General features: G+C 37.3%; 1 protein-coding gene across 2 annotated transcripts in view; it reads right to left on the reverse strand.

Moving 5' to 3' along the window:
- Positions 1 to 25,025, reverse strand: part of ITPRID2 (ITPR interacting domain containing 2) — a 45,428-nt gene that overhangs the window by 6,400 nt on the left and 14,003 nt on the right. Inside the window, exons 8-17 of one of the 2 annotated variants that reach the window (XM_019461185.2) lie at positions 24,802 to 25,010; positions 23,294 to 23,994; positions 15,246 to 15,318; positions 11,029 to 11,117; positions 8,209 to 9,417; positions 6,067 to 6,144; positions 5,860 to 5,987; positions 5,317 to 5,467; positions 4,184 to 4,249; positions 2,794 to 3,258 (exon numbers count right to left, since the gene is read on the reverse strand). In XM_019461185.2, the coding sequence (XP_019316730.2) occupies positions 2,794 to 3,258; positions 4,184 to 4,249; positions 5,317 to 5,467; positions 5,860 to 5,987; positions 6,067 to 6,144; positions 8,209 to 9,417; positions 11,029 to 11,117; positions 15,246 to 15,318; positions 23,294 to 23,994; positions 24,802 to 25,010 (3,169 nt within the window). The remainder of the gene's footprint in view (positions 1 to 2,793; positions 3,259 to 4,183; positions 4,250 to 5,316; positions 5,468 to 5,859; positions 5,988 to 6,066; positions 6,145 to 8,208; positions 9,418 to 11,028; positions 11,118 to 15,245; positions 15,319 to 23,293; positions 23,995 to 24,801; positions 25,011 to 25,025) is intronic. The other variant, XM_019461191.2, reaches the window with a different exon arrangement.

The raw sequence follows: 25,025 nt of genomic DNA on the forward strand, positions 1-25,025 counted from the left end.
TTTGATATTAAACATATAAATAAGAATGGATTATAATCATTTGCACCTAATGAGCAAGGTGGATGTACAGAGCTTGCTAAATGTTCACCAGGTACATACAATGAACTTATAAGAATTACGTTTACAGAACAAATCAATATCAAGAATTACAACCTTTTATATGCTTTTGTTTGTTTGTTTTGTTTTGTTTTGTTTTTAAGTAGGCCTCATGCCCAGCACAGACCCCAGTGCGGGTCTTGAACTCACAACCCTGAGATCAAGACCTGAGCTGAGATCAAGAGTCAGACACAACTGATTAAGCCACCCAGGCACCCCTAGGACCTTTTAAACTTGAAGTTGATAATTCATGTCATGAAAAGAAATTACAAACATGTAGTCTCTTCTGCTAGAATGCATATTTTTAAAATGTAAATTTGTCTCAACATGAGTTATTGAAATATTAGGAAAGTTGAGTATAATATAAATTTCATGTCTGCTTATATGTAGTTTCATCCATAAGAAACACGGGATGAATGCAGAGAACTGCACTCAGCTGAACACAGGAACAGAACACACAAAGTGCACACAAAGAAACATCTACGAGCTATCTCAGGTCACTGTGTTAGGAGCCACACCTACCCACATCTGCTATTAAAACTTTCCGTTGGATTTCATCTTACTCTCCTCTGCTACTTTGCAATACCTCACAAGCTGCAATCCTTCCAAACCCCAGTTCTACAAGCAAATTTCAGGTATTTTTCAAGGTCAAGTACCATATTTATTGTAGTACTTAAATATTTATTAACCATTTCACATGTATACTATTGTGCTATTTTTGCTAGATTTCTATCTTTTTTAAAATATGTCACGTACAAAGTTTTAGTTATGCTTCTATTTTCCAAATAAGCTCTGTGGTTTTTTACTGCACCAATGTGCACAGCCCAACAATTTTTAGGAATATATATGTATGTGTGTGTGTGTGTATATATATATATATATATATATATATATATATATATATATATCATAGCAAAAAAGACTGTATTTATTTTTAACATACTTCTCAAGCTACTATTATGCAGCTATGAATGATGGCACCCAATACACATGAACTAATCTCTGGACCCAGAGGATCAATGGCCCATTTGAGGGAAGAGTCTGGTCTGCTGCCACCATTCTTGACCTATAACCACTAGAAATTTGTTCTTTCTTACTCACGAATTAATTCCAAAAATACATTAGGCTCATATTGCTGAATTTATTGTAAATATGCAAATTAAAAACAAGTAGCCACTGACCCTAATTTCTCTGGCCCATTTTGACCTTTTCCATTTCTAAATTCTTAGTTCTTAAATACATTATACTACATGTTTTTCTGTGTAATTTTTGGATTGTTTCCTGAATTAGTCTTGTTTGTCTTCCTACTAGTCTTTAAGCTTAAGAATTTCACATCATTCATTCATTTATTTGAAAGAGTGAGTGAGAGGACGAGAGCATAGGAGTGGAACAGAGGGGCAGAGAGAGAGTATCTCAAGCAGACTCCACACTCAGCACAGAGCCTGAAACAGGGCTTGATTCATTGACCCCAGGATCACGAGCCAAGTCAAAATCAAGAATCAGATGCTCAACTGACTGAGCTACCCAGGTGCCCCAAGAATTTCATATCTTATATGAAATCCCTTACAGAGCATATACTCATTAAGACTCTTATAAAATGATTTTTTTAAATGTATAGGCTATCTCCCCCTTTTAACTAATGGAAAGATCCTTTCTGATCATGTTTTTAATATATCAATGGTAAAAAAAATATATTCAACACGTGTTATTTTTATCCTGTGCATGCTACTGCATTTTGTTCCCAAGCACAGTGTAATGTGGGAAGGAAAGGAAAAAAAATAAAACCATCAAAACTTTTGATCTGTAGTCTCATATTTTAAATGATATAGGGGCGCCTGGGTGGCTCAGTCGCTTAAGTGTCCAACTTCAGCTCAGGTCACGATCTCGCGGTCTGTGAGTTCGAGCCCCGCATCGGGCTCTGGGCTGATGGCTCAGAGCCTGGAGCCTGCTTCCCATTGTGTGTCTCCCTCTCTCTCTGCCCCTGCCCCGTTCATGCTCTGTCTCTGTCTCAAAAATAAATAAACGTTAAAAAAAAAAAAAAAAAAGATATATATATTACTCCTAACTGCCAGTTCCCAGTGCCTGAAACAGCTATTTTACTAATCTTCTCAATTAACTTTTGACCTCTGACTACTAATCTTCCTAACTTTTTACAGTCCTTGTAGTAACCTAGAACTATGGTTAAATGCTTCAGGTTTACACACTATCACCCAGGATAAACCTTTTCCTTCTGTATTTCTATCTTTGAACAACTCATGTATCTTCCACATATCTCCACCCACTAAGCCAAATCAAATTCTTTATACAAATCACAACACTATTTTCTCATGTCAATTGACATTACCCAGTGATGATTTTTAATCCTGGAAGAGATCTAAATCATACTCCCTATTTTACAAATGTAGAAATAAGAGGTCTAAGAATTTTGTCACATGTTTAGATATTTTGAATCCTACAAACACTTTCTTCATCAGAGTGAATATAGAAAATTGCAATTATTTCACACTGGAGTATAAAATTTGTAGAAATGCCATTAAAACCCTATCTTAATAGACACGAGCTAGATCAATGGGAAAGTTCATTTAAAAGCTCAGAAAATTACTGAATACAGTGAATCAAAGCAGTATCTTATAATGTTCAAGTAACATTATTATCCAACTCATATCTCCAGATAAATTAGGCATAGATTTTACTCACCTCTCGTATGACTTGCTGCAACTCATCTTGCTCCACATTTTTATGCATTTCCTCAGTAGCTGGCATTAATGGGATTTTTCCATTCCCTTCTTCCACTACAGATTTAGGTCCTACAGCCTCTGACACTTCTTCAGCTGCACCAACTTCCTCAGAACTTTCCACATCTGGAGGTGTCTGCACAGAGCCCATTCTAGAAGGAGCAGTGGGCGTCAGGGCCACTGACGCTCGGAATACCTTCTTGCTTGGTACCAGATGGGTCTTGGGTTTGCCCACTGAGTCACTACAAGGTACTCCAGTTCTTCTATTAGCATGAGAGGGACCAGAACATACAGAAGAGGACTCTGATGTTGCTTGGGAGAAAACGGATTCTGAGCTTTCTCCAGGAGGAATTTCAAATGCCATTTCTCCAAGTCCCATGCCTAATTCAGACTTCAGATAGGACTGTTCCCGCATCAGTTCAGTGACCTGGAAATCAGAAAAATTGCAATTCTTCTCTCTTGAAATTAAGACTGGTAGTTAAAAGAAGATTAAAATTCTAACTGTGATGACTGCCAGAAATCACTTAGCTTGTAAAGACATGATTCTAATTCAATCATTTAGGAACTAATCAGTTGCATTTGCAACAATATAGGAAAATATAAATTTATGGTGAGATAAAACCATGAAGTATGTAACTGGACTATACAGGTGGATGAAATTTTACTTGTTACCACATGGTATCCAAATTACTTGTTAAGGAATAGTAAAGAAAAACAAAATAGCTACTCATAATGCTTCTGCCCTCAAATTAACCAATTTCTTTAAAAGATAATAAAAATTTGGGGCTCCTGAGCAGCTCACTTGGTTAAGCGTCTGACTTTGGCTAAGGTTGTGATCTCATGGTCTGTGAGTTCGAGCCCTGCATCGAGCTTTGTGCTGACAGTTCAGAGACTGGAGCCTGCTTCGGATTCTGTGTCTCCCTCTCTCTCTGACCCTCCCCTGCTCACGCTCTGTGTCTCTCTCAAAAATGAATAAACGTAAAACAAATTTTTTAAATATAATAAAAATCAGACTTTTGTTCACGAAGTAGTCATCTTACAGATCCAACTACCTAAAGGACCCGTAATCAGACTGTGAAAGCATATTTCCCCTGCAGCATAAACACTTTTTATACTGCATTACTTCTTTTACACCATAAAGATAAATCACTATTGCAATTAACTAGCTTTCTACTAGTGGCCTAATATGGCAATAGACTTTCACAAGTGCCAAACTCCCTTCCAATAAATTTAGATAATACCTATTTCTGTATGTAAAAACAAAAAACATTTCATATACACTAGGAAAACTGTGTGTTTATGAAATGTTTTATCATTCCCTTCCCCAGTGATTTGAAAGGAGAGAGGCTTACTGGTTCCATTACATTCAATGGAGAAGGGCATGACAAGTTATCAGCGCTTCTACTGCCACACATTCCCTGGAAAAATAAGAACAATATATACATATATATATGTGTGTGTGTGTATGAATAAATTGTTTTTTCAAATTGCAAGTGTTCCATAATAAAATGAATTGGCTAATTATTACCCTGAAACATTCCTTTATGTTGCAAAGGTCACTCTCAACATGGCACCCTATAAAATGTGTTATTATGACTAAGTGCATAAAAGATGTTCTGGTTCTCCACTGTCACCAACACACATTTCTCAGAATAATGGATTGAAACATTTTATGGAAAAAGATATTCATCAATGATAAATAATACTCTTATTCTATGCTACTCTTATTCTACATATACACATGTAATACACACACATTCTTATTCTACTCCATATGTGTGCATATGTATATGTATGTACAGAATCATTCACTGTTAACAAAAACAACTGTGTTGTTCAAATAACAAAGAGAAAAGCTCACAATTTCAACATTTCAAAACAATGCATTTTATGACTGCAAAGGTCATAGCAAAAATAATCCAATGCTGAAGTTTAAATTTCATGGAAAGAAACATTAGAAATTTGAACAGTGATACAAAATAAAGAGTGTTTTATTTTCTTGGCTGTATACATGTTTTTTGCCTTTAAAAAGATCTCATTTGATTCTGTAAAAACCATAAAGACGGGAAAAAAATCCAAAATAAAGGAAAAATTTATAGGGAATAGTTATTTACTCAAAGGCAAAAAAAGCTGAGTGAAATATATGTTTATGTTCTTGGCAGTTAGTTACATGCAGTGATTAAAATCTAAATTAGTCATGTGTTAATCCACTATCATTTTTCTTCTAAAACTAAAAAATTTTGTATTGCTCCTTATTATTATTAAGAAAATATGATTAACAATTTTCAATATATTTCTAAATACACTAAATAAGAGAAGAATCACAACTTGTACATTCAACTGATTTGTGGGAAAGGATCCTTAAACATTCCGTTTGCCTCACTGCCATTAAAATAAGTGGTTTCACATTAAGGCATTTGCCCTAAACTGTGCGGCCCGTGGTAAGTCCTAAGTGAAATCCGCTGGCAACCCCCATGGCACCTACCGCAAGAGCTGAGGCACGGAAGGGAGAGGGCATGCGCACAGCGCGGAACTGCTCCTCCAGGCCCAGCAGGCGCTCCTCCAGCTGCAGCTCCAGGTCCTGAAGCTCCATTCGGACTGAATTCCTCAGACTCTGAAGCTGATCAACTTCATACCTGTCGGTACAACGATAGGCACAAGGTTGAAAAGAGCAGTTTGGAGATTCATGTTCACAACTCTCTCACAAACTGCTAGAAGGTACTGAGATTGCAAGTTCTGAAAATTAGCACAACAGTGACTGCCACAGGTGGGACCAGGAGGACAAATGGTCTTTCTTCCTCTACCCTCTCTCCCAAACAGTGAACAAAGATTACAACCACCGTCTTCCTCAATACATGGAAAGCGGTTTCATTAGTAAGACACTCTGCCTAATTTCACTCACAGGGGTTCACAAAATAAACGGTACACAGCAGTAGGCATAAAATCCAGCTTAAAAAAAAAAGGCTGATGATGCTTTTTCAGAATTAAAAGTATTTTGAGTTACATTAAGACAAAATGAACTTTTTACCTTTCCTCCTCGGTCATATGATGATAAACCATGGTTTGCTGACGTAGCATTGCCAACTCTAAATCCATCATTTGCGTCCTAAATAAATTCAGGCTCCGCCTCATTACCTGGAGCTCCTGAAAAGTATTCTAGAATACAATATGACAAAGTTATACTTCTAAATCAGACAAAAAACTTTGTAACACAAAAATCTAAATAAGCACTTACTTCATACAGAGGTAGAACAGATGATTTCTGAGTACTATATGGAGCAGCAGCAAGATCGGGTCCTCTCGTCACAGGGTACTTCAAAAAAGTAAGAGTCTGATTACAAATCAGTGTTAAAGTGCTTACCTCCAAATTAATCTAAGGTGTTAAAAAGGTGCAATTGGGGGTCTATATATAGTTCTCTTGGAGACAACAACAACAACAACAAAAAACCAAAACCCCACTTCATATTGTAAGGAGGAACCAAATACCTCAGTCCCCAATGCTACCTATATTACTCCTATCTGTGTCAGGTAGAAGTCTGTCTATATGGAACAAAGAAGAGGCAAAGAAACAGGTATATTTCAAATCTACATCTTACGGGACTTCCCTCTTGCCTTGAGAAAGAAGAAAACAAACAAAACTCAAAAATGTAGAAGCAATAGCAGATTCGGATTATAGGAAATTACTGAGTTGGCTGGCCAGAGTAGCAGGCAGTCATCATACTGCTCACAGACATTTGAGCATCTACTGTGTGTCATTATTTTAGACAGTGAAGAAAAAAGACAAAAGAAAGCACAAAAGGCATTCCCAGCCTTCAAATGTTTTCACAGTGCAAGGGAAAAAAAAAAAAAAGGGAAGTGGGAAAAAACTTACAATGTTGGGGTGGGGGAGGGGAGTGCAGTGATGGAAACAAACAAAAATCTAGATTAGGTGAATGATCCTGGCACTGATGACACCTGAGCTGAGCCTTAACAGGAAACAGGCCTTGATCAGGCAGAGAAAGGCAAGGGCAAGGGACTCCAGGTTAAAACAAACAAACAAACAAACAAAAAACAGTGGCATTTGTAAAGACAGAGACAGGAACGCACAGCTATTTAAAGAACTGCACGCAGTCCAACACAGCTGGAGCACACGCATGAAGAACGAGACTGGACAGATAGTCAGAGACAAGTCATGAAGAGCATCTGTCTACTGGGGGGTGGGGGGTGGGAGGTGGTGAGAAGATTATTTAGCTGAGTTACTGATGGGACACCCAAGAGGAGCAGACCACATGTAGAGCAGCTGGTCTAGAAAGGTGCACCATCAAAGCGTAGGTGGGTTGAGCCCTGGAAACCCTGTGCTTCACGCAATTACAGCTGGAGAGTTAGGTATCTCACTCACAGATTTTTATAAGGAGGAAGAAAAAATACCCACATTCTGGTCAGACCGGGAGAAAATCATTAGGTGACCATCCTCATAAGGATAAAATCTGTATTTAAAAGAAAGTATACTTTGCCACTTAATAAGTTGCAAATTTGATTTTGCCTTTCCTAGTGGCATCCTTCCTATGATGTCATCATAAGAGATCTATTATATACACTGTAAACCTCCTGACTCCTAGCTGAACTCTGTGATCAGGACATTACACTGTCATTTTCTTTATTTCCTCAAACTATCTAAACACAAGTAGTGTGGAGACAGATTTAGAAAGGCAAACCTAAAGACAATTTGTTTTCAAAGCTTTTTTGGAAAATTTTTTGCAGCCCACCAACATATCTGAGCGCAGTAATTTTAAAAGTGACAAGACAGACTATTTTTATTCAAATTCACACTTTACCTGATTTTTTTTCTTTTTCTGGGGCAGTTCCAGTCTTTGAACCCAGTGGAAGCAGACTAATTCTGTGCCAGGAGACCAGCATCAGGAGTCAGTAGATGAAGGGGGAAGCTTAGACAGCTATGAGCAGAGCCAGGGGAACACACGGCGACACAGAGGTCGAGGGAAGGAAAGCTTAGAAAGGAAAGAGGCAGTAAACACGATCAAACGGCAGAGAAAGGGAGGCAGCATTTGAGAGGGAAGATTTTTTTAGTAATAGGTACAACCTGACTTAAAAAAAAAGACAATGGAGGATAGGCTAAAGAAGGGAGGTTACCTAATGAGCAAAATCTCTTCTCCAGAAGAGAGGGAGATTATGAGCAGAGAAATTAACCTTGTTCAGGATTAATTATAGCTTTTCCCTTAAGATAGGAGGGAAGAGTACAGGAGGAGGGCAGGTTCAGAGAAGTTTAGGCATGTAAGAAAATGAGGCTGAGGTGGTTCATGCCTGATGGGACTTTGCTTCTTAGTGAATTAAAAGGTGCTCAGATCAGTAAAAGAAAAAAAACCATTTTTCCCCCTCATACCTGTGAAAGATTCTGCAGTGAGTTTCTAATATCATGCAATACTCTTCGCAACTGCATTTCAATGGCGGAAGGGGGGTTCACAGAGCACGCTCGGTAAGGGTAGGCAGCATGTCGATGCGAGTTAGGACACCCGAAAGGGGTAGTGAAGGCACTACAGGTGGCGCCTGATATGTTGGGAACACTGTGAGTGCTCAGAGTTCTCATGTGCTCACACAGGGGCCTCTCCTGCCACTCCGAGTGGGCAGAGTGAAGAGAACAGGTGGACTGAGATACTGGTGCCGGAGCATAGAGCGAACAGGAAGGAGTCCTTCGATGATGGCATTCCTCCAACCGGTTCACCTCGCTCTGAGACGCTTCTTCTTTCTTCACAGATGATGGAGAGATGAAAATAGTGGATTTAACTAAAGACTGACCATCGTGCTCAATCACCTCTTTTTCTAATTTCTGTTCCTCTTCAGGTGTGTACTTGTAAGTGAAGGACGGTGGACTGCATCTGGTCTCTTTTCCTGGGGACAACCGAACATTGACAGAGGATACGACTCTTACCGGGCTCAATAAGGTTGTTGGTAAAGACTGAGACCTTCTTAGAGGATAGCCAGCTTTTGCAAACAAGTACCTTTGTTTTAACAGATCTTTCGATTTTATCAAGCTACGCCCTACTCTCTGATTAGACAGACTGCAAACCTTCATTTGAGCTCTTTGCAAAGCAGTATTAACTCTGTCCACAGAAGAGGGAGGCCCAGTTGTATTTTCCGAGCTCTTCTCACTGCATCTAGCTTCAATGGAAGCCAGTGATTTGAGAATATGGTGTGTGGTATACTGCGCAAATTCACATTCACTGCTTTTATCCACATCACTTTCGGCACTTGCTTCCCCCAGCAGATCCACTGGCTGTGCTGGAGACAAATCCTCTTTCACTTCAGTAATTGCAGTAATGTGGTCCCCTCCCCCACAGGGGGACTCTGTGTTCCCTGCAGGCTCAACAGTCTCGCACTGGGGGAAATTCTGGCTATCTGACCTTCTATCAGCAATTGTTGCTGCCTTCTCTCTTCCCTTCTGAAGAGGGATCAGAGACTCCTCCTCTGACTCATGAAAATAAGGCTGGTCTTGTGCTGTTGGTGTGACAAGGTCTTCACCAAATGAGGTGACTGTTGTCTCACTGTCACAACTGTCGGCACTACTCCCCATAGCCTGCAAGGACTCATGAACCTGTGAAAGGAAATGGGTGGAAAAATGGAGAATTTGGATAAGAGGGATCACTAACAAAATGCCAAACTGATATGCCGTTTCTATACTTCCAGGGTCTCCCACCTTGGTGACGGCCCTGGTGCTGCTCAAAACTGTGTTTTACTGCCCCTAGTCAGCAACTCCTTCACTTTCCCACAAAGCTTATTCCAGACCTTTACCATTTACCTCAGGTCCCCTTTTCAGCACCCATTTCTTTTTCTTCCAACACATGACACTGAGTTACTGAGAAGATGGACCGAAATTTCTTAACTTTCTTCCCCAACACCTACAAATGTTCGCCTACCTCTCCCTGCCATTCCTTCCTCTCCGTTCTGAAAGGAAATGTGCTTTTTTTCAAAGCAAATCCTCCAGTCTATATGTCTGATCACATCCTCTCCAGGACTGTGGTATTTCTGCGCAATTTTATCCCAGATTTTTCTGCATCTGTCTTCTTAGAGCTCCTTCCCTTAGCCAAACAACTTTCCTGAGTCATCCCCCTTTGAAAAAGACACAAAGACCTATCACCCTTATTTGAAAAAAACAGTCAACATCCGTACCTTCTTTTCCTTATCACTTTACTCTGCCCTCATGCTTCTGCCTCATTTCTTACCTCAAAACCACTCACTCAACCACTCACCAGAAAGCTGAATTCTTATCTTTCTATGCTCACGTCCACAGATTTCCTTTTAAAAACGCTCTCCTCCAACTCCCAGTTGTTCTGCCCACTGGATTATTCTTTCTGAGTCTCCTTAAACACTTCTCGTCTGTGTGCCCCTCAGGTACTATGTTCCTGGAGGCTCTTGTGGGTTCTCTTTTTCTCTTACCTCCAATTTTCTTTAAAGTTTGCTCCTAGATATTTTAGACAATTTCAAAATGCTTCTGTACCTTCGCATACAAGGGCTCCATATGTTACACACACAGAGTATAAACTCCTTAAGGATAAAGATGTGCCTGTTACCTGGGTTATCTAACACACTCCACCATTAAAGTCATAGAATATCCAGAAAGCTATGTAACACAACGTTAGCTATTAAATAAACAAACAAACTGAAGCAATAGTGGGAAAATAGAAGAAAAGTATCAGACAGAATAATGATCAAAATAACCTCTATTTCCTGAAAGTCAAAAAATAAAGGAGGAACTCTCTTTGTTTTTAAATGTTCAGTCAGAGAGGGGGCATCTGGGTGGCTCAGGTGGTGGAGTGTCTGACTCTTGATTTTGGTTCAGGTCATGATCTCACAGTTCATGAGACTAAGCCCGCATCAGGTTCCATGCTGACAGCACAGAGCATGCTTGGGATTCTCTCTCGCTCCCTCTTTCTCCGCCCCTCCCCTGCTTGCATCATAGACTCTAAGTAAATAAATAAACATTTTAAAAAATGTGTCAGTGCTTAGTCAGAAAGAGATGCAGAATTAGTGAAAACTAAAACCTGTAATCAAATGCTTAGATAACACTTACGTCCTGGAGTTTTATTCTTACTGTCATTTGAAAAATAAAGATTATACAGATTCAGTCTTGAAATATATAGGTAGTGAAAAATCACCTAAATAGGAAGAAGTTGATCAGAGTGCCTACTACAATAGAAATTTTTACCTGAAGATGACTGAGGGAGAGGCAGTCTGTCGAATCTTCAGCAAAGCCACTGCTGTCAGAGTGTTGACTTGCAGTACGTAACAAATGATCTATCAAAAGACATGCAGTTAGGGCAGAACTGCTAAATAGGACTTCACTGGAAAGAAGGTCTTACAGATACCTAATTCCTGATACATGTCTGATACGTATTGATTCCTTCTTAGAAAAATATGCATCACTTATGCAAAATGTGGCTTCAAAGCACAGAAGGCAGCTTGAATTCAACCAAAAACTGAATCACATCTATCAGAAATTCTGTGTTCAGTTGCTAATTAAGTTCCGGTTTTAATATATTTTGGTATAACCAATTAGTTTCCTATCCTTGGAGGACAACTGGCTGAAAACAAGAACCACACTGATAAAAACAGGAATCCCAAAGGAAGCCACTTCCTTTATGTAAATATGTAGATATTCAGCAGGTGAAATTAGAAGTTTAAATGTAGTGTGCAAAAAAGTTCTATTATCTTCCTAATAACAAAATAAGAATATACTTAAGGTGCCAATAAATTAAATAATTTGCAGGCAAGAGTACTTAAATGTTTCTGATGTTTCAAATGATGCAAACATTTGTAAGTCATGAAACAATGATTTCATAACAATTGCATGAAACTCAAATAGGTTCAACTGATACATAATGTTGTTAATCTTAAAGAAACCCTGTTTGCTTTTTGGCCTAAAAACTCTAATTCCTGGTTAGTATAACCTGAAAACACTTTTTAAAATAAAAAGGCCACCTAAGCACAGCAGATCACATGGCCATCCACACTGCAAGTTTGGGAGAAACTTTTTATCTATAACATTTACTAAGGGAGAAGCTTCATGACAAGGTCAAGTTCTGCAGAACTTCAAAAGCATCAAGCTAGGGGCACCTGGGTGGCACAGTTGGTTAAGTGTCCAACTTTTGATTTTGTCTCAGGTCATGATCTCATGGTTTGTGGGATTGAGCCCCATGTTGGGCTCTACTGATAGCTTGGAGCCTACTTAGGATTCTCTCTCTCCCTCTCTCTGCCCTTTTTCAGTATGCATGCATGCTCTCTCTCTCTCTCTCTCTCTCTCTCTCAAAATAAATAAATAAATAAATAAATAAATAAATAAATAAGCAAGCATTAAAAAATAAAAGCATCAAGCTAAACAAAGTGTGTTTTACCAAAAACCTGATAATATGTTTTAATAAAATCCAAAATCAATTAAACTTTGCCTCACTTTGAAAAATATCCCACTTGTAGCTTCAGGTTTAATCTAAGAGTATCACAGAATAGCGTAATTTTTTCTCATCATAATTTAGAAAAATTCTGTAATATTGCTTTGAAGTGAACAAAATTGTATAATGACATATAAAAAATTGATCCATACCTTTGATAGGCCTAGGTAAACTGGAACAATTGTGAAACTGAACTGGAATGAGCTGTTACCATAGGTACTAATTATGCATTATATCAACTGAGAGAATGATTAACATCTTAACGTCACAGTAGTTATCACCATAATTATGTGTTTGCATGTCTTTTTTTAGACTATGAGTCTTCTGAAGACAGAAACCTCATTTATTCTATTTTGTATCCCAGTACCTAAAACAATTAAACAATAAATAAATGTATACTGAATGAAACAATAACTTTCTTTTTATTTTTTTCTCATGTTTTTTATCTATCTATGTATTTATTTAATTTATTATTTTTTAATATATGAAATTTATTGTCAAATTGGTTTCCATACAACACCCAGTGCTCATCCCAAAAGATCCCCTCTTCAATGCTCATCACCTACCCTCCCCTCTCTCCCACCCCCCATCAACCCTCAGTTTGTTCTCAGTTTTTAAGAGTCTCTTATGCTTTGGCTCTCTCCCACTCTAACGATAACTTTCTTTTTAAAGCAACAATAAAATTAAACAGTCCCTTAAAGGATTTAGAAGTGAAACTGCCTATCATGTTGGGCAAAGGGCAGCGGCTGGAGCCCAGGGAAGCCAGTGATTAGCTCCGCTCAGGTCAGTTTTATCTGTTGCGGAATACAGTCTATGCTGAGTTCACCTCTGTGGTTGTTAGCCTTGAGTTCACATAGACTAGGTCAGATTATAGCCTACTCAGCCTTCACAGCAGGAGTTGGGCTGTGGAAAGAACAAGGAGGCCTGGGTTCAAGTTCCTACTTATCATAATAAGCAGTGACTTCTCTCCTTCACAAAACAGAATAATCCTTCTATCTCACAGGGCTACTTCAGGAACTAAGTAGGGTGTAGGCGAAACTATTCTGTAAACTGTAAATCATAACCTATGTTCTTTAGGCAGGTATTTCACAAAAAACACCGTTCTCCACAGAAAAATGTGGAATTAAAAACAATCAGACATCTGTCCTAACTGAAGAGATTTAACACTATTTCTAATTAAAAACGAGGATGTTAGAGCAAAACATTAAAGTGAGAACAAAACAAAACCTAGAATTTGTGTTTGTCCAATATCATAAAGAAATAGAACAGAACACCTGTACACTCTGCAGGACTAAAGAAAATTTGTACCTCTTCTATAATAAGGAATAAGCTCTCAACATAGCTTAGTGAATGTTAGTTGTGACAAGAGTTGAGTCACTAAACTTCTCTAGACTTAAATCCCAGGACTGGATAGGAGAATTAAGATCACTCTAACTTCAAAAGCCCTATCATTAAGGTGCAAGTATTTTTTTTTTTATATACATGTACTACATGCACTATAGTGCATATATGTATAGTGCACTATATGTACTAAACTTGTGAAATGAGTATTTTACCAGTGATTCTAATTCTGTAATTATAATTAAAGATACTTCCATATCACACTATCAAAACTTGATAGAAGCTATGCTTAAAAATGATGAAAACGCTATATTATTCCCTCTCCCTCTCATGTACACACGAAACAATTTTACTGTTAATTTATAAAAATGTGATTCATAAAAATGTTAACACTTTTACATATGCCACCAGAAATAAGAGACCTCTTATTGGTAAGAGGAAGAAACTCAGATGTGGATACAAACCACATTCTGTTTTTTTCTACCACAAGGAGCTTGCTCTTGAAAGATCTTGAAGTACTTCTACAGTTTTTAATCCCTTTTTTGACACAAGACAAACTGCTTTTTCTAATGTACCCCTTGTCAACCTATCCAAAGGAAAAAATTCTTGATGGCTGTGAAGCCTGCCTTACAGCTCAGAAACACATACATATATTTATGGACTTAAAAAGGGGACAAAGAACAGGAAAGCTCATTTTGTGTCCGACCAGAACTGTAGTGACCTAGTGAGACAGGAGCACTTAGTACCACGATGCAATAAAAGAAAAATTATATGCAAATTCTCTCTTATGAAGTCATTTCAGAGATCAGAAGAGAACAAACATGCAATTTCCTATTCCAGGAACATACATATGATCCTTTGTTTAAAAAAAAAACAAAACAAAACAGGGTGGTTCAGCATGTGTAAAGCTTTAAAAATAAACAGCCACCTTCAGTGGCCACTTTAACTTCTTTCCTTCCTCTCTCCTTTTCTCTAAATCTCAAAAGCTTTGTGATTTTAAACATCAGGCAAGTTTTTCTTGTTGCAAATTAAAAGTGAAAGAAATGAATTCAAAGGCTCTTTGGTCAATAATTAATAATTCAAGAGAAGAATGGTATCTGCAGACACTCACCTTTGATCCATAGTTTAAACTGAACTTAACTAGCTTTAACCACTACTGAGAGATGGGTATTTTTTTGCCAGAGGCATATGCATGTTTAGTAGCCATGTTTAAATCGTGGAGCCATGTTTAAATTTAAACATTAGGAGCCATGTTTAAATAATGAAAGGCAGAGGTGGATAATACAAGTGTATATTTCAATCATAACCACGTTAAAAGCAGGCCTGAATCTGTTGCTCTATCACTTCCCATCTAGCCCTTAGGCAGAGCTGAAGAACAATTAGAGTGCACAGAACTGCATTTCAGGATAAGCAAACAAAAATTATTTTATGGGCACAAAAGTCTTCAAGAAGATACAAAAAATTCTATAACCAAAGTATAATGAAGCACCCATACCTGGATGCTTAAGGTTAAGCATCATAACCTTCTTTTCCACTAACAGGTACTCAAATACTGATAGGTAAACCCCTTTTCCAAACCAATGAATGACACACTTTGGCAATGTGCTTGGGAACTAGTGGACATTAGTCAACTTACCTCTTTTTGACTTGGTGAGACCTAGCTGGTAAGCGGCTGGAACGTGAGGAGCTTCTCCCTCAGTACTCTGAACCTAAAAACAGTTTTAAGTAGTTACAGCTTGAAAAATCTATGATGAAGAATAATACCTCTTGATAATTACTTATTAAACAAATCAACACAACTAAAAGGGTATCAAAACTTTGTATTTAAAAAAGGCAAAACATCTTATCTCAAAATTGTGAGAGTGTCTGACATCTCAATTTTACAGTCTATTTTCCAGTTAACAATAGGACTGAATGTCTGTAGCTAGCAATGAAAAATGACTACATGTGTAAACTACTTCATTTAAAAAATTTGCTATTAAATAAAAAACTGACCCCTAAGAAAAAGTTTTTCTGTAAATGTTAAACTTCAAAGTGTAAGGCCAATCCTGGGAGAAATGCCAATAACTTTGCAGCAGACCATGACTGACATACAGCTGAGGCAACTACAAGTCTTGTATCTTTAAAAAAATGCATATTATGCTCCCATTAGAAAAGTTTGTAAGATCCCCCAAATTCTGAGTTATGAAAAACCACTCTTGTATACAACTGCTTTGTCCTAACATAAATGGTCTTCTAAGATATAAACTAGGAGTTCCAAAAAAAAAAAAAAAAATGTTTCATTACAGAACTAAACTGTTGAAAGATCTTCCATAAATCCTCCCTGAAAACTATATTCAGAGAAGATATAAACCAAAAAAGTTTTCTTTTTATGCTATCTCCCCCCCACCTGTACAAATACATAATTTAGGAATTTTCAGACTCCTTATTCACCACATCTATCCCATTCTGCAAATACTCTATTTTATAAAAAAATGTTTTAATGTTTATTTATTTTTGAGAGAGAATGTGAGCGAGAAAGGGGCAGAGAGAGGAAGACAGAATCTGAAGCAGGCTCTAGGCTCTGAGCTGTCAGCACAGAGCCTGACATGGGACTCGAACCCAGGAACCCATGGGATCATGACCTGAGCTAATGTCAGACACTTAAACAAATGAGCCACCCAGGTGCCCCTGCAAATACTCTATTCTAATAAAACTAACTCTATATTAAAAATAAACATCTGGGGAGGGTGAGACACTAATTTCTAACACTACTTTGCAATGATTAGTACTTGAAATAATAAATCACATCCTAGTAGACAAACTAGCCAAACAAGGTTTTCAACCTTGAATAAATAAGAAAGCAATTAGCAAACAGGTTTTAGGTAGAATGCTGGTAGTTTTGAAGTATGAACCCCTTCAAGAATAAGAAATATTCCATAGGAATGAGAGCGGAATGACAAACATGGGGAAAAAATGCTCAAAGGCTAAAGATATTACCCAATTTAAAAACTGCTCTGATTTGTGATATTTTTGTTCTACACAGTTCCATGAACCCAAAGTTCATGAATCTTTTGAGAAATAAAACACACTGGTCATTTAAACCACCACCTATAAATTATTATATAAAATAGTTTCTAACCTCTTTGTTATTACTCAGAAACTATGTATATATTCTTCAAAGCAGCAGACATAAGTTCAACAGGAAAACCATTGTTTTGTGTGCAAGGAGACAAAATGCATTTTCTTTTTAAATTCAACAAAAGCTCTATTATTAGTCTCTATTCAGGCCTACCCTACTTGAAAGAGTTTTCTGTTAAAGGAAATATCAAACAGACCAAAGAAGTATAACAGAAATCCAAATTCCTCTTTGATTTTATTCTAGGATTCTCAGTTAAGGCACGGCATTGTGATATACCAAATTCTACTCTCCCCTTTTAAAATGTAGAATTATCACATAGTGCATTCCTTAGATTTATAAAATTAGTCACAACCTTAGATTTATAAAATTAGTCACAAAACATGTCTTTAATGAATATGTATCTTCAATAATCTTTTAAGATGCTACTCAATGCCAAAACAAAGTAAAAATTTTAAAGTACAAAAACTACAAACTCCATTAATTAATTCAAAGAAAAGGACCCTTTAAAAAGAACTGAGGGTCATTTTTTACTAATAAAACTACTAAAGTGAGGATTCTTCTTACCACTTAACAAAAAATCATCAATCGCTTGTTGAAGACAGAAGAAGACATGCTAGGGGCAAGTTACATTTCATAGCTTAGCATGTGTTAGTACTGGTCACAGCTGTGCAAAGGAAAGTAGTCAAATCTGACATGGAGTACAGCACAGAAAATTATGAAGCAAACAAAACTCGGATCTATTTATGTGGCAGGATACTCAACGGTTTCAGATCCTCAGTGGAGTTCTGGTCATTCGTTACAGATTGCCTTTTATTCAATTAACTATAGCTGAATATCGATAACTGAATTGGGTAATGGAAAATGGGTATTCACTACACAATGTTTCTAATCTCTAGGTAAGTTGAAATTTTCCATAATAAAAATTACCCCAAAACCCCCATGCCAAAATGATAAAATCGCTTGGTCTCAAATGTTTTGAGGTTTAAAACTGTATTGAAAGGGCGCCTGGGTGGCTCGGTCAGTTGAACATATGACTCTTTAAAAAATTTTTTCTTTTAATGTTTATTTTAAAAAATTTTTTAAAAATGTCTATTTATTTGTGACACGAGAGACAGAGTATGAGCCGGGGAGGGGCAGAGAGACAGGGAGACACAGAATCCGAAACAGGCTCCAGGCTCTGAGCTGTCAGCACAGAGACCGACGTGGGGCTCAAACTCATGAACCACGAGACCATGCATGACCTGAGCCGAAGTCAAACGCTTAACCGACTGAGCCACCCAGGTGCCCCAAATGTTTGTTTATTTTTGAGAGAGACAGACAGACTGAGAGTGGGGAAGGGACAGAGAGACAGGGAGAGACAGAATCTGAAGCAGGTTCCAGGCTCTGAGCTGTCAGCCCAGAGCCTGACGTAAGGCTTGAACTCACGAACCACAAGATAATGACCCGAGCTGAAGTCGGAGGCTTAACCACCTGAGCCACCCAGGTGCCGGAGCATGACTCCTGATTTCGGCTCAGATCATCATCTCACGGTTTGTGGGATTGAGCCCCGTTGGACTATGTGTTGTGTGTGTTCTCTCAAGATAAATAAACTTTTAAAAAGATATAGTTTTAATAAATGTTTTATTAAAACTTTCTGAGAGAGAGAGAAGAGAGCAACATGCACACATAAGTGGAGAAGGGGCAGAGGAAGAGAGGGAGAGAGAGAGAGAATCCCAAGTAGGCTTCACGAGGGCAGTGCTGACCCCAATGGAGGGTATGAACCCACAATCATGATCTGAGCCAAAATCAACAATCAGCCACTTAACCAAATGAGCTACCCAGGCACCCTTAAAACTGTATCCTTCTGAATCAATGTCCTGCTACCATGGCAGGCACCTGCTTTGGATTTTTTTGTGGTTGTTGTTTTCTGTGTGTGTGTGTGTGTTGTTGTTGTTGTTATTGTTGTTGTTTTAACATCTGTCACATTTATTCTGACTAATATACATCTTCTGGGCACAACACAACACTACTGTACTGTCTTCTACAGAGCAGCAATATATGGAACGTTCTAACTCAAATAACCCTTCCTCTAAGGTTTAAGGAGACATTTATAGCAGTTTAAAAAAAAAATAAGAACTCAAAACTGGAGCTTTAGAAATTATAAATCTAATTTTTAATGACATGTCAAAAAATTTAAATGAAAGAATTATTTTCCTGAAGTAGTAGTATGAGGCTGAGCACCAGAGGACTTGAGTTCTTGTCCAATGTCTGACACTTTATCAGCCAGTCTGACCTTTACCAAGTGGTACGGTGTAGTCTAAAGTGGCATGTGTGTACAAAGACCCAAATTCAAGTCTTATTCATGTCGCATAGTGGCTAAATGGCTTCAGATAGTTATCAGAATTATCTGTGACAATTATGTCAGTTTTCAAAACTGAAAAATAAAGACTAAAACTCCTACTTCACAGGTCCTTGGGATAATCAAATATCTTGAAAGAGTAAAGTGGTAACAATTTACAACAGATCTCTCTCTGATATGACTCAGGGATTCCTTACATTGACACACCCTCAGCCCTCCCCAAAGTAAGGCACTGACATAGACGGGAACATTACATCCCTCAGAATGATGAGGAAGAATCCCTGCTATCAAGTAATATCCAATGTTAGAGGAGGAAAAATGCTTCCTCATCTGTAAAAGGAGAAAACTGGAGAATGAATACAAAGATCTCTTTCTGTGCTAGTTTATTATTCTATATTTGTTGCAAATTTTTACGTAAAACAAACTTTCAGGTTTTACTTGCAAGGTTTACTTTTTACTGTCACATAAATACTTCTTTAAAAAGTTACCATAAGTCTTTTAGATAAATGTCAAATAAAATTTAGTGGTTAATTGGGCTTCAAAGTAACAGACACTGGTCCATGTATCATGCGGGAGAGTTCATATTCTATTGCAAACACAATGCTTGTCTTCAAAACACAGTCAAATTTGAAAGGCCAAAAGAACAATTTAACTATCGATCAAGTATCTGATGGATTTCGGATTATTTTAACTCAGGCCAATAAATAAAACGGGAGAAAATCCTGAAACCTAACAACTAAAAACAAAGAGACGTAGTACTTAACTCAACAATCAGTGCAGAGACACTACCAAACTTCAGTAGCTTAAAAAATTATATATACTTCCAGTAATCCCTCTATTTGAATGTAAATTCATTTGTTGAGTGAGAAGACACAGAACAACCCATTTACAAAAATACACAGCTAAAAGTTCTCCCTCCTCTAACATTTAAGTGTGAGAAAGTTTTCCTTGACATAAAAGATGAACGCTTGCTTACTGAGTAGGATCCTTTTGGTTTAACTATGAATCATTCATCCATAAGTCTACGACTCTAGACAGTTACCATGATGTACTTATTAAAAATAAACCATTTTGAGAACCCAAGTATTATTTAGGGAAGTCATTAAAAATCTGAAAACTCAAGAATATAGTTTTACAACTTTTAGACACACTAGAATACTTTAAATAGTCTACAAAACATCTGGTAGTCTACAAAAACATTTTCTCATAAGGCAAACTGACTTTTAATTGAAAGTAGTCTCCGGCCTTTTATTATTTTTTTTCTTAACATGAGAAATAGTCACTCTCACGCTCCAAGGCCTGAGTCAGTCTTGTCATCTACTTAACTCCCTTTACATTTAAATATTTCCTCTCTTCACTTCTGGTGGCTGTCAGATCTTACCTTAGCCTCAGGAGTAGGCAGCTTCACGCACAGAGCGCAACATTTTCTCCTCCACCCAGCTACCCAAAGCAGCTGGCATTCAGTTAATCTCTTTGAGAACTGGTTTACTGACAGAGAGAAAGGGAGTGTCCTCTAACTTACATTTATTTGCTGTTTTTACAGGAAGAAAGTTCCCAACAGGAATTAAACCTCAAGGGAAAGGAGTCTAAAAGAAAAACAGCAACAATCTACTTTGAATGGGATCTAAAAGTTTGCTTCGGTAAGATTGTTCTCTTCATTTGTCAGTATAATTCAAGTCACACTTGGGAGAAGAGGAAATTAAAGAAACACATTATTTCCTTTCTTTATCCATTGTTCTACAACTCTCTTTAAAGTTCCCAAAGGGATAAAAACACAGTTCCAGGAGGTTTTTATCCATGTTTTAAATATACCTGAAGAACAAGGATTCATTACCCTTAAAATTCTCCATATATACAATGCAGCTATGGTTGACTATATCCATATATCCTTTTTTTGAAAACAAAAATCTTCTATTATTCTTCAACCACCAATGCCTGGAATTGTGTACTGAAAACAAAAAAAAAAGTCAGGGGCGCCTGGGTGGCTGAGTCAGTTAAGCATTTGACTCTTGGTTTCGGCTCAGGTCATGATCTCCTGGTTTGTGTGATTTCAAGCCCACATCGGGCTCTATGCTGACAGTGTGGAGCCTGCTTGAGATTCTCTCTCTCCCTCTCTCTCTGACCCTCCCCTGCTCACTCTCTCTCCCAAAAATAAATAAACTTAAAAAAAAAATTTTTTTTTTAAAGTTCACTTCCTTGTGACATTACTTTCTTCATTAATTGCTTTTGCCAGCAGAGGGAGCAAAGAAAAAAAAAATCCTGTAAAATCATTAAATGAAAACTTGCCACCAAAGCATATCTATCTAGCACTTTATGTTTTTTAAAGACCTTCTGTGTAGGGTACCAACAATTAAAAAAAATACATAGTTTAAAATTCAGGAACTCTAGAAATTAGAAAGTAACACATAAGAGTGACTTCTCATCTGAGCTGCCAACATCAGATTTGCAAGTATCTAACATATTTTGTTTAAATTTTCATATTCTGCTGTTAAATTAACACCAGGAAACTGACTCTCATATCTGTCATAGAAGAGGGGCCCCAATGGATGGCAGGAAGTTACACTTTATTAGTGGTAGGACAAGTTCAGACCAAAACAAACTATTTGATAATAGTGAAACAGAACAAAGAGGTTTTAATTTAGCAAGTACTCAACTTATGAACTCATTATAATGAGAAATGTATTAGGGATTAAACAGGAAAAATATAAAAAAATATAAAGAAACAAGGGAAGGGGCGTCTGGGTGGTTCAGTCAGTTGAGCGTCCGACTTCGGCTCAGGTCATGATCTCATGGTTCATGGGTTCAAGCCCTGCATCAGGCTCTGTACTGACAGCTCAGAGCCTGGAGCCTGCTTCAGATTCTGTGTCTCCCTCTCTCTCTGCCCCTCCCCCACAAGCACTCTATCTCTCAAAAATAAAATAAAAACATAAAAAAAAAAAAAAGAAACAAGGGAAAAAGAAGCCTACAAATAACTACAAATAATGTAGACTATTTCAAAGGGCTACTTCTCTCCCTTTTCATTTCACTTTTTAGCTACAATTAAAGTAACAAAAGATACATTCAAAGACCACAAGGTAAATAGCTATTATCAGCAATCAAAATTGTGTGATAAATGCCTGATATTCATTAATGTGAGAGATACATATTCACCTAACAGGACACTTATGGGCAAAGTCAATTATCCCATTTGCCAACTCCCTAAAATAATGGCATGTGATTCTAAAATTACTCAGTTGCTACTATATTACTAACACCATTCTGTAATAAATTTTAAAAAGAAAACTGTACATTATAAAACTCATGGCCACAGCTCTTCAGCAGTACACAGATGTCAGTTTTCTAATGTGTAAAACAAGACCAGCACTGCCTGCCTCATAGACTTAAAAAGAAAAGTACCTGAAGGGCCTAGTACAGTGCCTGCCACAAGGTAGGTGCTTGATAAACTTCAGTTTCCTGTCTCAGGTCATACAGTACCAACGCATAAGCATTAGCTTTGGCCATTCAAAAGGTGTTTTAGTTGACCTCATCAAAATGAATCTCTTTATTTTGCCAATTTGAAACTTTTGTAAATATAGTAATACCTCCAGGTAGAAATGAAAAGTAAGCAAACATTGGTCTTCTAGGCTTGCAGAAATCATGTTCCCTGACCTGGTGTTTCAAACCTTATTCCTTGAGGTTCCTATCCTTCCCTTCAGATGCATAATATCTTCAGGTTCTTTCCAATCCCACTATAAAAATCTATCCTTCTCGAAGCCTTATTCACACTTCACTTATCCTTTCCACTAAGATACTTTGCGAAAAGTTTGCCCAAAGATACATAGCAATTTAGCAGCAAAAAAAGAACTCAAACTCCTCTTTGCTTTCAGAGCCTATGTTTTTAACTATTATGCAACACTGATTGTAATTTAAATATATTCTCAAGGGTTTTCTCAAGGCATCAAAATCTTAAACTGAGAGAGAAAGGGGATAAAAGTTCAAGTATCCAGCAGTAAATGACAGAGGATGCAGAGGAGCTGATGAAGTAACTGTCTCATTACCCCGGCAATGGACGGTCCTGTGACCAATTCTTAGTTTGCGAAGCACAGAACCAAAATTTGAAAACTCAAAATCAGAATGATTTTTTTTCTAGTATAAATCTATTAGCCACCACTCATCTTATAGACATGTTTTGTATTTTCTTCCCTAATTCATTATTTGAAACAGGTCTCAGTAATATTTTACCTACCTCTTCCATTTCAAAGGAGTCCTTCTGCTGTGCCATTATATTTCTTATGGATGGTATCGTCAGTGGTGCACATGGCTCTTTTTCAGGTGTGGACACATGGACACCCTTCAGCTCACTGCCATTTTCCAGCTCACTGTGGCTGGACATGCTGAAATCATTAGCTAAGTCAGATTCTAGAATACCAGACTCCTCACCCAGTTTATTCTCATGGCTTTGGGTTTCTCCATTTTGTTCACTTTCAGTTTTTTGGTTAAAATTGCTATTTGCTACATCAGAAAGTCTATCAATGTCAGAATTCTCCGTAACAGTTGCTGAACTACCTGATACTTCTTCTTTAACTGTAGCCAACATAGAAGATGAGTCTTTCTTTTTTACAAGTTTTTGACATTTTTGATCATTTTTATTGCCACTTTCTTCCATCACCGAAACATTCGGAATCTTTCCTTTATCAGTTGCTGGGGAAGGACTACTACTTTCTCCTTTCTCTGTTTTATCAACACATAAATTTAGTTTTGATAGTGTTTTCATTAAACGATTTGCAGTGTTACTTCGGGTTAAAGGTGGAGGTGAGTCTGTCTCCTTGTTAGAAGTCACTGAGGACATACTTCCAATTCTCTGCAGGGGAGTCCCAGAGACTTGGGAATATAAAGAAGAAAATGCATTGGCCACAGTAGTAAGCACTTCGATTTGACGAAAACGGCCTACAAAAAGAAAAGGATGTTGATTTTATATATGTTTATATATGTATACATATATTAAACTATTACTACTTTTTAGTGTGCCAAAAATCGAACTTAAATCACAAAGATTATAAAACCAAAACTTCTTTCCTTATCCAACACTTAAAGTTTCTCTACTTTTACCAGGGAAAGGGAAGATTTTTCACTCTCAACAGCAGAAGTTATGTTTTAAGAATTTAAAAATTTATCTTTTATGATTTAAAACCAAAAAAAGCACAAAGTGTGACAATACTGAAGAGAAAAGAACAGCTATTGTTCCATAGCTTGATTCTATTTTTATGTCTGACTTAATTAAGACTCTTCCAAATGTTTTCCTATGGAGGGAGGATGGTAGGATTGGATTTACAGATCTCTTAAAGCTGTTCCAAGGACCATCTGAGGATCCCTATTTTGGAACTTCTGTTCAACAGAGGAAAATAAGCAAAGATATAATATAAATAAAAATTATCAAGTTAGCTATGCTATTTTAGATTTATAGAAAATGCCTAAAATTGAATGACTTCAGTTAACAGTAACAAGCCTCTGCCCTATTTCTTTCCTTTTTGAACATCAGCAATCTGGAGGGAAGTTTAAGAAAAGTACAAGGTTTCATACGTCAGTTATGGTAACAAGTAAGTCAAGAATGAAGAGAGGGAAAAGTTAACTTTTAGTAAAACAGCTATTGTGTTAACCTCAATAATTAAGTTCCCAGTGCTATTCCTAAAACTTAGCAAGGTTTTAAAAAAATAAGACCATTTCACTGTGGATGCTAATATTTAAAAACCTTACTTGTTAAAGCGTAATTTGGATTTTCTACTTCCATCCGTTGCATTTGAGCACTCAAAAATACTTTAATATCTATCCCTCTGGCAAATGATGATGAATTAAAAAATCTGGAGGGGATTTTGGAAGCAATATCTGGTTCATCTCGTCCAAATCCAAGATTATAAAGAATTTCTTCAGGATCTTCTTCATAAAGTTCCAACAATTCTGAAACACTACAAGAGAAAAAA

This window comes from Panthera pardus, unplaced genomic scaffold (genome assembly GCF_024362965.1).
Source record: "Panthera pardus isolate Hobbes unplaced genomic scaffold, ASM2436296v1 HiC_scaffold_10, whole genome shotgun sequence".
Lineage (NCBI taxonomy): Eukaryota > Metazoa > Chordata > Mammalia > Carnivora > Felidae > Panthera > Panthera pardus.